We start from the raw sequence: 18,261 nt of genomic DNA, 5'->3' as shown, positions 1-18,261 counted from the left end.
TGTTTGCAATTTTCATCCTTCAGTTTCACCATTTTCCATTTTTATATTTAATACTTCTCTCTTTACAGTACACTCAAATTAGCAAATAAAATCACAATTACATTTTTAAAAAGAAAAAGTCCATTATAAAAAACAACTCGAGATCTAACCTTGCTGTTTATACTGGACACATCAGTCAACTGAAATACAGAGAAAATGGATACCTGGAAGTGACTAATCAGAAGGCACTTCAAGTGACACCAAAGCAAGGGAGCTGATCGGAACGTGTCAATCATGTGGAGTGACAATCATTTATTCTGGTTTTAAAATGTACCTATTTTTGATGTATGGCATTCTCAATAGAAGATAATTAGCTCCATACCTCTGAATGGGTTTGCAATCTGTGTCACTTGCTCTGATCAAAAATGTCACATTTAACATTTCCTCTGATGTTGACAACTCAGAGAATGAAACTCAAACAGTTCATTCATCACTTGAACCCTTAAATTAGATGATACTCCAATCACTCCCTGGGATCAGTTATTTTTTTTAACAGGTATTGTCTCTCATGTTAACAGGAGCTCTCAGTGTGAACACAACAACCATCAGTGCACTCCATGCTCATGACCTGTAAAGGCATTCACACTGAATATTTAACTGTTACCAATGTTATTACTGTGGCTTGGTGACAAAATAGTACTGTAAAGGGCAATTTATACATCAATTCTAAAAATAATAAAAACTGCGCAAAAAGAATAGATTATTTTACTTTATTTGTGTAAAGAAAAAAATACTAAACTATATTCATAAACAAATAATGTAGTAAATGAAATGTTTAACTTTAATCACAATGGAATTATGCCCCTTTGCAACTCCCTTTAAGTCACACCTAGCCATTTCTGGGTGACCTGATTAAGCAGTGCTACGTTTTTTGAATTCAACTAGATTCATGGAAAATGGCTTTTAGTTCAAACTTCCAGCACTGCCCTATTTAATGTAAATATATGCAGCAACCCATCACAGTGCGGAAACGCTTCCTCTAGTCTAGATCACTTTCAAACCTTGTATTTTAACTAGAAACAATGCGCCCTCTAAACAATGAACATCACTCCGAGCTAACAAAAAATTGTTACAGGATCAAGATTTATTCTTTTCAAACTTTTAAAAAAGATATTACTTCTCCAATAAGTCCTAAATACAGAAATCTCGTTAAAACGAGCTGGCAGGTTTTAAATAATTAACCTTCGATTATAAAAATATGATTTTTTTTACCTGAAGTTGCAGCTTCTGGGTCGAACTTCACCTTTTAGAAAGGGCTGTGCTTAAACGCCTTAGCCCAGCAAACAGGTTCTTCTAAACGTGACTGGAATTCCTGCATTTTCTCCTCCCTGTGGGGCGTTTTCTTGTCGGCGTGCCCTTGAATTTCTCTGCAACCCCCCTGGCGTGGGTTGTCCTCGGGCAGGTCCGTGTTGTGTGGTTTCTGTTTGTGCAATGATCTTGGGATGTCCCGGAGCAAACCCCGCGTATCCACCTCAGTCAGTCAGTCAGTCTGACTCTCTCTCCTTCCTTCCTTTCCCTCTGCGGGTCAGAACTTGCTCTCAGTGACTCTCTCCTCTTCACTGTTCGTCTCTGGCTTCCTGTTGAAGCTCGAATCTCAAAACTTCCTCAGTCGCCGAGTTTCACTCTCGGTCTGTCAGACGCCTATCTGCATTTCTGCAAATTAGAGAAATAATAGTATTAACATCTATAAAAAAATTCAGTTTAATATGAATTGTAATAAAAGTTTACAATAATTTATAATAGTTATGTTAATAATAGGTACAAGTTCATTAATGCATTAATTATAAGTTAGAAGCTAAGTAATAATTATACTAAGTTAGAAATTAATTAGTAGTAATTAGTTAGTTAATAGTTATTGATAATTATAAGTTTGTTATAATAAAGGTTAGAAATTAATTAGTGGAAATTAAATTATGAGTTGCAAGTTATGATAGATTAATATCAGTTTTATTGGGGAGGGTCGTGGCAGACAGTAACACGGATGTTGCTCCTTCACCACAGGAACCCCGGGATGTGAGTGGATACAAATTACAGACACGCACTGATATGAATATTAATATTAAAATTAGCCTCTTCCTTAACGGGCTCTTACAGGAGATCTGGCCGGCTATGACCAACTGGAGGTGTGCTGCTCCCTGGAGGATGCGGATATCTTTTCCGCTCCACCGTGCAATGGCAGCCGGCAACAAAGATCCTTGGCCTGGATCCAACTGCTTTCTGAGAACTTACATTCAGGCCCAAGGAAGGGTGGACAGAGATGCAGTGGTGAGATATGCGGGACATATAAGATACAACAGCCCCTTAACAGGACAACCTCTTCATTTAAATCTCCCTGAAAAATAATGTGTCCCTCCACCTTAATGTTAATATATATATGACACAAATTGGACATGTAATCCCACCCACTCTCATTGTCCTGTTACAAACAATGAACAACTGAGGCAAAGGCAGGGGAAGACCAGCTGGTTCCAGTATTTAAATACCAAGGACTCCACCCCTGCAAAGGGGCTGAGATAGCCATACTCACAGAATCATACCTTTCAGCCAATGTCCCAGACTCTTCCATCACCATCCCTGGGTATGTCCTGTTCCACCGGCAGGACAGGCCCACCAGAGGTGGCAGTACAGTGATATACAGTCAGGAGGGAGTGGCCCTCGGAGTCCTCAACATTGACTCCGGACCCCATGAAATCTCATGGCATCAGGTCAAACATGTGCAAGGAAACCTCCTGCTGATTACCACCTACTGTCCTCCCTCAGCTGATGAATCAGTCCTCCTCCATGTTGAGCATCACTTAGAGCAAGCACTGAGGGTAGCAAGGGCACAAAATATACTCTGGGTGGGGGACTTCAATGTCCATCACCAAGAGTGGCTCGGTAGCAACACTACTGACCGAGCTGGCCGAGTCCTGAAGGACATAGCTGCCCGACTGGGCCTGCGGCAGGTGGTGAGTGAACCAACACGAAGGAAAAACTTACTTGACCTCGTCCTCACCAATCCACCTGTCGCAAATGCATCTGTCCATGACAGTATTGGTAGGAGTGACCACCACACAGTCCTCGTGGAGACGAAGTCCCGTCTTTGCACTGAGGACACCATCCAACATGTTGTGTGGCACTATCACCGTGCTAAATGGGATAGAATCAGAACAGATCTAGCAGCTCAAAACTGGGCATCCATGAGGCGCTGTGGGCCATCAGCAGCAGCAGAATTGTATTCCAGCTCAATCTGTAACCTCATGGCCCGACATATTCCTCACTCTACCATTACCAACAAGCCAGGGGATCAACCCTGGTTCAATGAGGAGTGTAGAAGAGCATGCCAGGAGTAGCAACAGGCATACCTAAAAATGAGGTGCCAACCTGGTGAAGCTACAACTCAGGACTACATGCATGCTAAACAGCAGAAGCAACATGCTATAGACAGAGCTAAGCGATTCCACAACCAATGGATCAGATCAAAGCTCTGCAGTCCTGCCACATCCAGTCATGAATGGTGGTGGACAATTAAACAACTAACGGGAGGAGGAGGCTCTGCAAACATCCCCATCCTCAATGATGGCAGAGTCCAGCACGTGAGCGCAAAAGACAAGTCTGAAGCGTTTGCAACCATCTTCAGCCAGAAGTGCCAAGTGGACGATCCATCTCGGCCTCCTATTGATATCCCCACCATCACAGAAGCCAGTCTTCAGCCAATTCGATTCACTCCACGTGATATCAAGAAATGGCTGAGTGCACTGGATACAGCAAAGGCTATGGGACCCGACAACATCCCAGCTGTAGTGCTGAAGACTTGTGCTCCCGAATTAGCTGCGCCTCTAGCCAAGCTGTTCCAGTACAGCTACAACATTGGCATCTACCCGACAATGTGGAAAATTGCCCAGGTATGTCCTGTCCACAAAAAGCAGGACAAATCCAATCCGGCCAATTACCGCCCCATCAGTCTACTCTCAATCATCAGCAAAGTGATGGAAGTTGTCGTCGACAGTGCTATCAAGCGGCACTTACTCACCAATAACCTGCTCACCGATGCTCAGTTTGGGTTCCGCCAGGACCACTCGGCTCCAGACCTCATTACAGCCTTGGTCCAAACATGGACAAAAGAGCTGAATTCCAGAGGTGAGGTGAGAGTGACTGCCCTTGACATCAAGGCAGCATTTGACCGAGTGTGGCACCAAGGAGCCCTAGTAAAATTGAAGTCAATGGGAATCGGGGGAAAACTCTCCAGGGGCTGGAGTCATACCTAGCACAAAGGAAGATGGTAGTGGTTGTTGGAGGCCAATCACCTCAGCCCCAGGGCATTGCTGCAGGAGTTCCTCGGGGCAGTGTCCTAGGCCCAACCATCTTCAGCTGCTTCATCAATGACCTTCCCTCCATCATAAGGTCAGAAATGGGGATGTTCGCTGTTGATTGCAGAGTGTTCAGTTCCATTCGCAACCCCTCAAATAATGAAGCAGTCCGAGCCCGCATGCAGCAAGACCTGGACAACATCCAGGCTTGGGCTCATAAGTGGCAAGTAACATTCGCGCCAGATATGTGCCAGGCAATGACCATCTCCAACAAGAGAGAGTCTAACCACCTCCCCTTGACATTCAACGGCATTACCATCGCCGAATCCCCCGCCATCAACATCCTGGGGGTCACCATTGACCAGAAACTTAACTGGACCAGCCATATAAATATTGTGGCTACGAGAGCAGGTCAGAGGCTGGGTATTCTGCGGCGAGTGACTCACCTCCTGACTCCCCAAAGCCTTTCCACCATCTACAAGGCACAAGTCAGGAGTGTGATGGAATACTCTCCACTTGCCTGGATGAGTGCAGCTCCAACAACACTCAAAAAGCTCGACACCATCCAGGACAAAGCAGCCCACTTGATTGGCACCCCATCCACCACCCTAAACATTCACCCCCTTCACCACCGGCGCACAGTGGCTACAGTGTGTACCATCCACAGGATGCACTGCAGCAACTCGCCATGGCTTCTTCGACAGCACCTCCCAAACCCACGACCTCTACCACCTAGAAGGACAAGAGCAGCAGGCACATGGGAACAACACCATCTGCACGTTCCCCTCCAAGTCACACACTATCCCGACTTGGAAATATATCGCCGTTTCTTCATTGTCGCTGGGTCAAATTCCTGGAATCCCTTCCTAACAGCACTGCGGGAGAACCTTCACCAGACGAACTGCAGCGGTTCAAGAAGGCGGCTCACCACCACCTTCTCAAGGCCAATTAGGGATGGGCAATCAATGCCGGCCTCGCCAACGACGTCCACATCCCATGAACGAATAAAAAAATCATATTTTGTATTTCTCAGGCATTTGTGAAAATGAACTGAAACCCTTAATAAACCAACGTTTCCACAATACAAGGAACAGAAGCAACAGAAATAAATTACTTCTATATTTTGAAGAAGTGGGCTCTGCTGTCAGGTTCAAATTTTAGAAATGACTGGACAAAAATCAGACCATCCAACCCAGAATTATACAGCTGGCAATCTCATTGTTGTCTGGTAAAATTGGCTCATTAGACTCTTCACGAGGTTTGTGCACAGTGGCAAAATTGACTGTTCATGGAACACTGGAACCAAGTCAATGCTGCATGACAAACTCATTAGTCCGATACCCAACCCAGCTGGGACCTCAGTCCTCTGACCAGCCAGCTGAGGGGCAGACCTCTCACTGGGGGCTGGAATTTCTTCCACTTGGCTCCAGATAATCCTGAAGGGCAGTACCCTAATGAGCAGGATAGTCTTAGCTGGTCAAACACTGGGAAGTCTAACAGCACTCCGCAAACTGGAGTATTAGCTGGTTAAATTTCAGCAGTTTCCCCTGTCCCCTTGGAACCTAAGCTTTGGCTATTGCCAACCTTTGCTTAATTTCTTTGGAATTGGATAAGTGAGGCATCTCCCTATGGGGAAAGAGTGTGCATTCCATATCGGACAAATAGGAACCCTGCCAGTGTAGATTACTCAATTGCTTGGTTTGGAAACTCTTAAGTTTGCTAAAGGACTTCCTCAAGTATCAGATACTTGACTGAACAAAAAAAAGAGCACATTCAATTTCACTATGAATATGGGATAGCCTTACCTCTTTGGTATTGTGTTGCTTTCCATCAGTTTGCGGCGACAGAAAATAATAGAAATTGTCATAGGAGCACATCCTCCCTCAGCCTGTGAAGTCAGAAATAGAATAAGAAAGATAAAAAAAGAAAGAAAAGATAAAAAAAGAGAATACGAATAAGGAAAGAAAAGTACTGCAGTTGCTGTTCTTGGCTCTGTTTTCACAGCAATGCAGTCACAAGCCTTGTTTTCACTTCTGACTTGCATTGTTGAGAAGTTGAGGAAGGCAGAGGTCAGTACGTTTACTCAAACACGTGCACAGAGTGACACACATCAGCCTCCCACCGTCACTTGTAATGACTGAAATATCTGAGGAGGTGGTCATTTCTCCTTCATTGTTAAAAGGTGACTAGTGGTACAGCAGACTTTATTTTAAGTTTAAAAAAGAGTTTCATGCTCAAGCTTCACGCCAGCTGCTTTTATACGACAGCCACTGCCTTCTTGGTGTAAGACCACTTCTTCCAGTTGGCTGTGGCTGGGTGACTAGTTAAAGCACTTCTACTTGTAGTTACCGGGAGACTTAGATCAATCAGTCTGTCAGGGTATCAATGACTTGCAGCAGCCACATCTTTGGCATGAGGGCAGTGCTTTTAACTGTGGCTCTATTTGTGAAGCCAAGTGATGGTTATGTTTATGTATGTGGCCGAAAATCTCACAACTCGCGTTGGACCAGTCTGTGACCTTATCATGTCTCCAGATAGAATATTTTTATAAAGGCAAGGGATCACTAAACAACAGCAACTTGTCTTTATATAGTGCCTTTAACACAGAAATAATTGTCCCAAGATGCTTCATAGAGACATAATCTAAAAAAAAATTCCACACAAAACTTTATTACATAGAATTACATAGAATGTACAGCACAGAAACAGGCCATTCAGCCCATCAGATCTATGCCAGTGTTTATGCTCCACACAAGCCTCCTCCCACCCTTCTTCATCTAACCCTATCAACGTAACCTCCTATTCCTTTCTCCCTCATGTGCACATCCAGCTTCCCCTTAAATGCATCTATGCTATTCACCTCAACTACTCCATGTGGTAGCAAGTTTCACATTGTAACCACTCTCTGGGTAAAGAAGTTTCTCTTGAATTCCCCATTGGATTTATTAGTGTCTATCTTATATATATGGCCCCTAGTTTTGGTCTCCCCCACAAGTGGAAACATCTTCTCTACGTTGGAAACATCTTCTTTATGTTTACGCAAAAGCAGATATAAGAACCTCTGCAAGTGTAAACTTACTCCAGCGACTGGTAAGCAGAAACTGGTCTTAGCTGCTTCACAAATCAAAGCTAGCTAGAACCTCCTCTTCTCTCTTACCCCCTAACATGGGCATATATCGTCGTTCCTTCATCATTGCTGGGTCAAAATCCTAGAACTCCCTACCTACAGCACTGTGGGAGCACCTTCACCACAGGGACTGCAGCGGTTCAAGAAGAAGGCTCATCACTACCATCTCAAGGGCGATTAGGTCTGGGCAATAAATGCCATCCTTGCCAGCGAAGCCCACATCCCAAGAATGAAGTTTTTTTAAACGTGACCTGATAAGTGTAATTTTCAGCATCGTCAAGTATGTACCATGACACCATGAGAAGTTTGATCTAAAATAAGTAATTTGTTCAGGGAGGATATAGATATAGAGGACTCATTGAATACAATCTTTATCCAATGGGTGGAAACTGCACCTTCCTTTTGGATAAACATGGTGTCTTATGGGTCCCAACATGTTTTCTGTTTATATCATGCGTTTAAACAGAAATAAGTATAAATAGGAAATCTTGTAGCTTAGAAAAGGTGGCAAAATAAGAATGAGCGAGGCAGGTTTACTGTGGATTCAGTTGGTGACATCACCTCAAAGCAGGGTAAAAAACATAGGTGCTGAAATTGTTGTCATGATTCTGACAGTATGGACCATTATAATTGGTTAGTTTGGCTCTTCTGCTCATAGGTAACAGTAACGTTGCTGAGGGAACATTTATTGTTCCATGTCTGGATTGCATGGGTGAAGGGAAAAACATTGGAGTTTGAACATTTAGAGCGTTCTGTTACACCCACAATTCTGAAAAAAAATCATACATGTTGGCTGTTAACAAAGGCATCCCTCAGTATAAATTCTTATGCTCAATACATAGTGTTCAGATAAATTACAGAAATGTGAGGGGGAAATTGGAATGGTGTAACATATTAAAATATTCCCCATTCATCACTGAGACTCAGCATCCAAATCCAGCTCAGGCTCTTGGAATTAAAGTTTCCTCTTGGCTGGCCGTCTTGCATTTATATAGCACCTTTAATATGTCCCGAGGTGCTTTACAAAGGCTTAATCAAAAAAATAGACGCCAAGCCAAAGGAGATATTAGGAGGGGTGACCAAAAGTTTGGTCAAAGAGGTGGATTTTAAGGAGGGTCTTGAAGGAGAAGAGCGAGGTGGAGAGGTGAAGGGTTTTACAAAATGATCTTGGGTAGACTCAATCCAGTACCGAGTAGACATGGGCCAACAGCACAAAACTAAATCGACAAACATACTCACTTGATGGTGCTGGTGTAAGAAATCAAGATGTCACACTTGTGCAGTTGGAATGTTCTTCTTAGACTGGCGCGAAGGTATATTGGTAAGGCTGAGTAGAAGGAGCATTACTCTGCATCTAACCATGCGGTACATGACATGACTGGGGAGTGCTTGATGTTGACACTGGGTACCTGTAATGGGAAAGTTTTCCGTTCCCCATCACTAAGGTCCTTCATCTTAACGAGTGCAAAAACGCCGGTATTTTTAAAGATTACTGATTTATTTGAACAGTCTTTGTAAGGCAAGAGATAAGAACACTAACTTCTACTTAGAAATTAACTACAGACGATAGCAACTTATGCCTGTAGTAACTAAGTCATTTTGCTACTCATCACAATTGTTAACATATTCAATAATATAACTAGGAAAGGATAGACAATCTACCATTTCATGAGTTGAAGGGGCTGTGCTGTCTTTTGAGGTTGTTTTTTGAGGCAGGCTGAATCCCTATATTAGAACCCCACTACACTAGCAAGGTTTACATTGACTTAGTTACTTAATAACTCCCCAGTGGCTGCAGTGAGTAACTGAGCCACACAGATCAGGAAGGTCCCTTCTCCATGCTGAGTTAGTTGACCTCAGTTGGAGTGACACCAGTGGTGTTAAAAGTTACCGTTGCAATCCTGGTTAGGGAGGGGATAACTCATCACATATCCTGTTCCTCACCACTATCCAGTGGCACATGCAGTAAGTGTGTGTTTGTGGAGAGGACAGGGCTCTGCTGTGATGCCCCCGTGGTAGAATAGCCTGATTTCAAGACTCGCACATTGGGTGAACTACTGGAGAGTGACTGACACCTGTGGATCCGGACCCAGTAAGGGGTTGATGCCTTTAGACAGGAGGAGATAAAATTGGTGAGAGAAAGGAAAAAAAAATAATGAGGGGGACGGAAAAGAAATGGAGGTAGGTACTTCATCCTCTGCAGGTTAATTCTTCTCAAATCTCTTACATTTAATTTTTAAAATCATCATCATTTTATTAGGCTACCATTTTAATACTAATTTTATGATGAGGTGGTCTTTAAAATTTAAAAATGATGGGTTCTGTATTTTCACTTCTGACCAGAATTTGTTTTCACATATATCAGGGACATTCTGCAAGTGCACAAACTTAGACCCAGTCATTGTCCTACCCTTAACAACATGTTGCAGCTTAAAGTGTGAAAAGGCAGAACACCTCCTTCAACTAACAACTTCTAAGACCTCTGGACTGTGCACCATTAGGTTGAACTGTAGGTTGAACTGTTGTCTACTAGCATGTGCGTCTGATTCTGTTTCAGTGAGTGTGGGCCAGTTCTGAAGTACATGAACACAGTGAGTTAAAAAGAAGACCAAATCGAAAAAGTCTCATTCAGAACCAAGGTGATAAGCAAGTTTGAAAGAGTGGTTTGGTGAACAGCCTGGTCGAAGGCCATGAGGAAACACTTAATTTGATCTTGTTTAGCCAGTGGCAGAAGCAAGAAAAATAGCAAGCAGTGCAGAGTATAAAAAAACAGTCGAGTTTTCATCACTGGGGGGGAGGAACGGAGAGGATGGAGGTGTCAAATAGGAGATGATGGTGTAGAGATAAAACACGAAAAACAAAACGAGTTAAAAAAAAGGTCAGATAGTTAAAATCCAGAGCAAATGAACACATCGGGGGGGGGGGGATTTTAACCCCCTATGACGGGCGGGACAGTGGCGGGGAGCTGGGGGCGGGGGGGGGGGGGGGAGGTTAAAATTTCACAAATCTGAAACCCGACCCCAACCCGCTTCGAACTTTCGGTTTTAATAGAGGTGTGTTTGGGTGCCGCCGATTAACCTGCTCTCAAGAGGCGGGTCCATCATTATAATATGTTAATGAGGGTCCGTTCATGAGATTTTTGGCAGCAATTTGAAATGACTGCCTCCAGCGCGGGTTTCCCGGGATTCAGCAATAAAACGGAGGCGAAATTGAGCGGCTTTTATGGGGATGGTTAAAGGTCAGGTGTCCCGATATAAATAAAGGCTCAGTGCTCACAGCTGCTTTCTTAGTATCCTCTGGGAAATGGTTTAGTGAGAGTTCTTGATGTGCTAGACATATCGGTAAAGTTTAGAGGTGTTCACACAGCGAACATCAGGATGGGTGGCGCCATGGCTGCTTTAGGTTGGACGAGGAAGACAATCACCATCCATGGCAGCAAGGTCGTTCTGTGGTGGGAGCTGCAGGTGGACAACAGAGAGGTGGACAGTAGAGAGGTGGACAACAGAGAGGTGGACAACGGAGAGGTGGACAACAGAGAGAGGAGCAACAGAGAGAGGAGCAACAGAGAGGGGAGCAACTCAGAGGGGAGCAACAGAGGGGCCAAGTTCTCAGGAGGTACTACCCACCCTAATGGTGTACAGACAAAGCCTCAGCTTCCTTGACCTCTCTGAAGAGCAGTGCTTCCAGAGGCTCAGATTGTCATGTCAGGTGGTCGCAGACATGTGCAGCCTCCTGGGAGAAGAGCTGCTCCCTGCTGGACCTGGTGGTCATGCATTACCAGTGGCTGTGAAAGTCCCCACCGCCCTCAGTTTTTTTGCCTCTGGTTCCTTCCAGAGCGTTACCGGAGACATATCGAGGGTTTATCAGTCGGCTGCACCTAATTGCATAAGGCAGGTGAGAGATGGATTGTTTGCCAGGGCTGTAAGTTTTGTAAACTTTCCCTGTGATGACAAAAGCCAGAATGAGCGGGCACTCGGTTTTGCGTCTCTGGCTGGCTTCTCACAGGTACAGGTTGCCATCGACTACACACATGTGGCAATCCGAGCACCACCAGATCAACCAGGAGCATTCGTCAACAGCAAGGCATTTCATTCCATCAATGTTCAGCTTGTGTTCAACCATAAGAAAAGGTTCATGCAGGTCTGGGCCAGATTCCCTGGGAGCTGCCATGATGCTTTCATACTGTGGCAGTCCAACATCCCCAACCTGTTAGTACCTGGAAGCAGACTTAGGGGGTGGCTGCTGGACGACAAAGGGTATCTCCTTCAAACCTGGCTGATTACACCTCTGAGGAATCCCACCAATGAACCCCAAGAGCACTACACCGCCAGCCATATGTCAACCAGATATGTCATTGAGCAAGCCATTGGAATGCTCAAGATGCGCTTCAGGTGCCTGGACAGGTCTGGAGGTGCCCTTCAGTACTCGCCAGGGTCTCTAGGATGATTATGGTGTGCTGCGTTCTGCACAACATAGCGCAACAGTGAGGATTAGAGGTGGGGAGGAACAAGCTGCTCATCACTCATCATCTAATGACAATTCCAATGAAAAGGAGGAGGCCGAGGAGGAGCAAGATGTAGATGGGGCCCCCAATGCCAGACCAGCTGCACACATTGCTGCTCGGGATGCCAGGGATACCCTAATAGCTCGAAGGTTCAGTTAGTCACTCACGTTGAACGAAAGTAACTATCACATTCCCCGGCCCCCCCCCCCCCCCACTGACGCAATGCAGTTCTGTAAACAGCCATCCACCCATTGCACATGCACCAATTGGTCCCATCAATTCATATCTTCACGCTCATCACCAAGCAACTGAAAAGGTGAGTTGACACCCAGGCAAGAATGGACAACACAAAAAGTGGTGCAAATTAATAAACTTTATGTGAGGTCATAAAAAAGGAAACTTAATAACGTAACATTTTCACAAACGCCAATGTGCATACCCTTGGTGAACTACAATACTTTTCTTTTCCTTTGCCTAACACTCCTACAGGTGCAACCCTTGTGGCTTTAGCAGAGGTAGAGTCAGGCTGCTCAGATCCCTGCTTTAACTGCTGAGATACTCTTGGCCAAAGACCTCTGGGTTTTGGAGTCCGTGAGGGCCCTGCGAAAGACTGCGCCAGCGGGAGAGGAGGCAGTATGTCTGGTACTGGTTGAGGGGTGGGTAACGGGTGAGATGTGGGAGCGTTTTGAGTGGAGTTCCCACTTCCATGTCCCCTTTCGCCATCATCCCTCTTCTGGGCCAGTGGCACATCACTCTTACCTCTCTGCGGGGAAACAGCTTGGTGCAGGTCAATGACACGTTGTAAGGCCACGGATAAGTGTATCTGTCATCCTGTATAAGGCAGCAGGCATGTAGGCATCCAAAGTCTGTACGACCGTGGTCGTGGCCTGTATAGACTGATTTGATTGCCGCAATTGAAGTTCCACAGAGGAGGCCACTCCATCCGTGGAGGACATTCTCGCAATGGCCTGTGACATCAATCCACAAATGTTTGAGCTGGACTCCTCCTCTCGGCTATTGTGGACAGTGTGCGTGGCATGTCTGCCAGTTCCTCGCACGTTTGCTGCTGTCCCTCTATGATTCTCCTTTTCATCGATGGCCTCAGGGATTCAGCATCTGTGTCCAGCTGATCAGAGCTTGGAGACGAGTGCGCCCACCCACACAGACTCTCCACAGCTGCCCCTGCCACCAACGTCTGCTCGTGCTCACTTGTGAACTGTGACTCACCAGGTGAAAATCCAACTAAATGTATAACAGGACCCACTGAAGTGCACATATCTGTGCTGGTGCCTGGTAAGCATATGTCCTGTGACATTACATCCTCAGAAGGAATCAGCTTCTCTGAAGAATCGTTGTCCGGAAAGTTTACAGACTGCTGTTCTACATGTGAAGGCCCTGGAGGAGAGAAGAGACAGATATGAATTAGTACTGGCAATGTAAAAATATTGCTACTTAATATAACTAAGATGATCATATTTCACTTCTTGCTGAAGACAAAGGAGATATTAGGTGGGTGGATTAAAAGAGTCCAAGAGTGAGAAGAGAGTCCGAGAGGTGAGCGCAGTGTAAAAGGAGAGTCCGAGAGCGAGAGGAGAGTCCGAGGGGTGAGCGCAGTGTAAAAGGAGAGTCCAAGAGCGAGAGGAGAGTCCGAGAGGTGAGCGCAGTGTAAAAGGAGAGTCCAAGAGCGAGAGGAGAGTCCAAGAGCGAGAGGAGAGGCCGAGAGCGAGAGGCGAGTCCGAGAGGTGAGCGCAGTGTAAAAGGAGAGTCCAAGAGTGAGAGGAGAGTCCGAGAGGCGAGAGCACTGTAAAAGGAGAGTCCGAGAGCGAGAGGAGAGTCCGAGAGCGAGAAGAGAGTCCAAGAGGTGAGCGCAGTGTAAAAGGAGACTCCGAGAGGTGAACGCAGTGCAAAAGGAGAGTCCGAGAGGTGAGCACAGTATAAAAGGAGAGTCTAGAGAGTGGGAAGAGAATCCGAGAGGTGAACGCAGTGTAAATCTAAGGCAAGTCATAGCAGCAGACCTCGCACCCGTGATATGCTCCTCCTGCACTATGTCGGAAGCCATGGACACTACAGGTGTCCCTGGCGACCATGTGTGCAGGAAGTGTGTCCAGCTGCAGCCACTGGCTAACTGCATTTCGAAGCTGGAGCCGCAGGTGGATTCACTGTGGAGCATCCGCGATGCTGAGATTATCGTGGATATCACGTTCAGTGAGGTGGTCACACCGCAGGTAAAGAATACACAGGCAGAAAGGAAATGGGTGACCGCCAGGCAGAGTCAAAGGACTAGGCAGGTAGAGCAGGAGTCCCCTGGGGCCATCTCCCTCTCAAACAGACTGCATTGGATACTGTTGGGGGAGATGGCTTATCAGGGGAAAGCAGCAAGAGCCAAGTTCGTGGCACCACGGGTGGCTCTGCTGCACAGGAGGGGAGGAATAAGAGTGGCAGGGCTATAGTGATAGGGGATTCAATTGTAAGGGGAACAGATAGGCATTTCTGCGGCCACAAATGTGACTCCAGGATGGTATGTTGCCTCCCTGGTGCTAGCGTCAAGGATGTCACGGAGCGGCTGCAGGGCATTCTGGAGGGGGAGGGTGAACAGCCAGTAGTCGTGGTCCATATTGGTACCAACGACATAGGTAAAAAAAGGAATGAGGTCCTGCAAGGTGAATTTAAGGAGTTAGGAGATAAATAAAAAGCAGGACCTCAAAGGTAGTGATCTCAGGATTACTACCGGTGCCACGTGCTAGTGAGTAGTGATAGGAACAGGAGAATAGACCAGATAAATGTGTGGCTGCAGGGATGGTGTAGGAGGGAGGGATTTAGATTCCTGGGACATTGGGACCGGTTCTGGGGAAGGTGGAACCTGTACAAGCAGGACAGGTTACATCCGGACAGGACCGGGACCGATGTCCTCGCGGGGGTGTTTGCTAGTGCTGTTGGGGAAGGTTTAAACTAGAATGGCAGTGGGTTGGGAACCTGAGCAGGGAGACAGAGGAGGGGAAAACAAGGACAGAAACAAAAGACAGAAAGGGAAGAAGCAATAGTGGAAGGCAGAGAAAACAAGGGCGAAAAGAAATAGGGCCATAGTGCAAAATAAAACTAAGATGACTAACGATCTTAAAAAGACAAGTCTAAAGGCATTGTGTCTTAATGTGTGGAGCATTCACAATAAGGTAGATGAATTAACAGCGCAGATAGATATTAACGTTCAGGATATAGTTGCGATTACGGAGACATGGCTGCAGGGTGACCAAGGATGGGAACTGAACATCCAGGGGTATTCAATATTTAGGAAGGACAGGCAAAAAGGGAAAGAGGTGGGGTAGCGTTGTTAGTACTGGAGGAAATCAATGCAATAGTGAGGAAGGATATTGGCTCGGAAAATCACGATGTGGAATCTGTATGGGTGGAACTAAGAAACAACAAGGGGAAGAAAACATTGGTGGTGGTTGTCTATAGGCCCCCAAACAGTAGTGGAGATGTAGGGAAGGGCATTAAACAGTAAATTAGAAAAGCATGCAAGAAGGGTACAACTATAATCATGGGTGACTTTAATCTACATATAGATTGGTCAAACCAAATTAGCAATAATACTGTGGGGGAGGAATTCCTGGAGTGTGTATGTGATGGTTTTCTAGACCAATACGTTGAGGAACAAACTAGAAAACAGGCGATCCTAGACTGGGTATTGTGCAATAAGAAAGGATTAATTAACAATCTTGTTGTGTGGGGTACCTTAGGGAAGAGCAATCATAACATGATAGAATTCCTCATTAAGATGGAGAGTGAAGTAGTTGAATCCGAAACTAGGGTCCTGAATCTAAATAAAGGAAATTACGAAAGTATGAGGTGCGAGTTGGCTATGATAGATTGGGGAACTTTACTAAAAGGGATGACAGTGGATAGGCAATGGCTAATATTTAAAGAACGTGTGCAGGATTTACAACAATTATTCATTCCTGTCTGGCGCAAAAATAAAACAGGGAAGGTGGCTCAACCGTGGCTTACAATAGAAATTAGGGATAGCATTAGATGCAAAGAGGAGGCATATAAAATTGCCAGAAAAAGCGGCAAGCCTGAGGATTGGGAACAGTTCAGAATTCAGCAAAGGAGAACAAAGAGATTGATTAAGAGGGGAAAATAGAGTATGAGAGTAAACTAGCAGGGAACATAAAAACTGACTGTAAAAGCTTCTATAAATATGTCAAGAGAAAAAGATTAGTGAAGACAAATGTAGGTCCCTTACAGTCAGAAATGGGGGAAATTATAATGGGGAACAAAGAAATGGCAGAACAATTAAACACATACTTTGGTTCTATCTTCACAAAGGATTACACAAATAACCTGCCAGAAATGTTAGGGAACCAAGGGTCTAGTGAGAGGGAGGAACTGAAGGAAACCAGTATTAGTAAAAAAAGTGCTAGGGAAATTAATGGGGCTAAAGGCTGACAAATCCCCAGGGCCTGATAATCTACATCCCAGAGTACGAAAGGAAGTGGCCCTGGAAATAGTGGATGCATTGGTGGTCATCTTCCAAAATTCTATAGACTCTGGAACAGTTCCTACAGATTGGAGGGTGCCAAATGTAACCCCACTATTTAAAAAAGGAGGGAGAGAAAAAACAGGGAATTACAGGCCAGTTAGCCTAACATCAGTAGTGGGCAAAATGCTCGAGTCTATTATAAAAGATGTGATAACAGAACACTTAGAAGGCATTAATGGGATTGGACAAAGTCAGCATGGGTTTATGAAAAGGAAATCATGCTTAACAAATCTACTGGAGTTTTTTGAGGATGTAACTAGTAGAACAGATAGGGGAGAACCAGTGGATGTGGTGTACTTGGATTTTCAGAAGGCTTTTGATAAGGTCCCACACAAGAGGTTAGAGTGCAAAATTAAAGTACATGTGATTGGGGGGAATATACTGGCATGGATTGAGAATTGGTTGAGAGACAGGAAACAGCGAGTAGGAATAAACGTCTTTTTCTGGGTGGCAGGCAGTGACTAGTGGGGTACCGCAGGGATCAGTGCTTGGGCCCCAGCTATTCACAATATATATCAATGATTTGGATGAGGGAACTAAATGTAACATTTCCAAGTTTGCAGACGAGACAAAGCTGGGGTGGAATGTGAGCTGTGAGGAGGATGCAAACAGGCTCCAATGTGATTTAGACAAGTTGGGTGAGTGGGCAAGAACATGGCAGATGCAGTATAACGTGGATAAATGTGAGGTTATCCACTTTGGTTGTAAAAACAGAAAGGCAGATTATTATCTGAACGGTGATAGATTGGGAAAAGGGGAGGTGCAACGAGACCTGAGTGTCCTTGTACACCAGTCGCTGAAAGACAGCATTCAGGTGCAGCATGCAGTTAGGAAGACGAATGGTATGTTGGCCTTCATTGCAAGAAGATTTGAGTACCGGAGCAGGGATGTCTTACTGCAGTTATACAGGGCCTTGGTGAGACCACATCTGGAGTATTGTGTGCAGTTTCGGTCTTCTTATCTGAGGAAGGATGTCCTTGCCATGGAGGGAGTGCAACAAAGGTTTACCAGACTGTTTCCTGGGATGGCAGGACTGACGTATGAGGAGAGATTGGATCAACTAGGCCTATATTCACTAGAGTTTAGAAGAATGAGAGGTGATCTCATCGAAACATGTAAAATTCTAACAGGATTAGACAGACTAGATGCAGGAAGGATGTTCCTGATGGCTAGGGAGTCCAGAACCAGGGGTCACAGTCTCAGGATATGGGGCATGCCATTTAGAACCGAGATGAGGAGAAATTTCTTCACTCAGAGGGTGGTGAACCTGTGGAATTCTCTACCACAGAAGGCAGTGGAGGCCAAGTCATTAAATGTATTCAAGAAGGAGATAGATATATTTCTTAATGCTAAAGGGATCAAGGGATATGGGGAAAAAGCGGGAACAGGGTACTGAGTTAGATGATCAACCATGATCATTTTGAATGGCGGAGCAGGCCTGAAGAGCCAAATGGCCTACTCTTGCTCCTATTTTCTATGTTTCTATGTAAAAGCTTGGTGAAAATAGGTGAGTTTTAAGGAGAGTCTTAAAGGAGAAGAGGAAGATGGAGAAAAGGAGGTGTTAAGGGAGGGAATTCCAGAGCATAGGGCCTAGATGGCTGAAGGCATGGCCGCCGATTATGGGGTGAAGGGGGGCAAGTTGCACAAGAGGCCAGAGTCAGAAGAAAGGAGAGTTGGGGCAGGGAGGGTTGTAGAGGTTACAGGGATAGGAAGGGAGATGCCAAGAAAGGATTTAAACACATTAAAGAAATTAAATTTGAGG

The 18,261-nt window shown here is 45.2% G+C and overlaps 3 protein-coding genes across 5 annotated transcripts in view; 1 reads left to right on the top strand and 2 right to left on the bottom strand.

Annotated features, from left to right (window-relative positions):
* LOC137300001 (rho GTPase-activating protein 15-like) overlaps positions 1-6,215 on the bottom strand; it is a 170,820-nt gene extending 164,605 nt beyond the window's left edge. For both annotated transcript variants that reach the window (XM_067969068.1, XM_067969069.1), the window contains exons 1-2: positions 6,134-6,215; positions 1,252-1,692 (exon numbers count right to left, since the gene is read on the bottom strand). The gene's annotated coding sequence lies outside the window, so the exon portion shown is untranslated. The remainder of the gene's footprint in view (positions 1-1,251; positions 1,693-6,133) is intronic.
* A 4,960-nt stretch (positions 6,216-11,175) lies between these two features.
* LOC137300077 (putative nuclease HARBI1) lies at positions 11,176-11,901 on the top strand. Its single transcript, XM_067969173.1, has one exon. The coding sequence runs from the start codon at positions 11,176-11,178 to the stop codon at positions 11,899-11,901; it is 726 nt and encodes a 241-aa protein (XP_067825274.1).
* A 413-nt stretch (positions 11,902-12,314) lies between these two features.
* Positions 12,315-18,261, bottom strand: part of plekhm1 (pleckstrin homology domain containing, family M (with RUN domain) member 1) — a 66,663-nt gene continuing 60,716 nt past the window's right edge. The window contains exon 12 of one of the 2 annotated variants that reach the window (XM_067969065.1): positions 12,315-13,354. In XM_067969065.1, the coding sequence (XP_067825166.1) occupies positions 13,282-13,354 (73 nt within the window). In that variant the 3' untranslated portion in view covers positions 12,315-13,281. The remainder of the gene's footprint in view (positions 13,355-18,261) is intronic. The other variant, XM_067969064.1, reaches the window with a different exon arrangement.

The sequence above is a fragment of the Heptranchias perlo genome, chromosome 30 (genome assembly GCF_035084215.1).
Source record: "Heptranchias perlo isolate sHepPer1 chromosome 30, sHepPer1.hap1, whole genome shotgun sequence".
Lineage (NCBI taxonomy): Eukaryota > Metazoa > Chordata > Chondrichthyes > Hexanchiformes > Hexanchidae > Heptranchias > Heptranchias perlo.
Note: the sequence above shows the minus strand (reverse complement) of the source record. Positions and strands in the feature narration are given on the sequence as shown.

Bases quoted from the DNA above. Each gene is read 5' to 3' on its own strand.
- LOC137300077 (XM_067969173.1), top strand. From the start codon at position 11,176: ATGTGCAGCCTCCTGGGAGAAGAGCTGCTCCCTGCTGGACCTGGTGGT.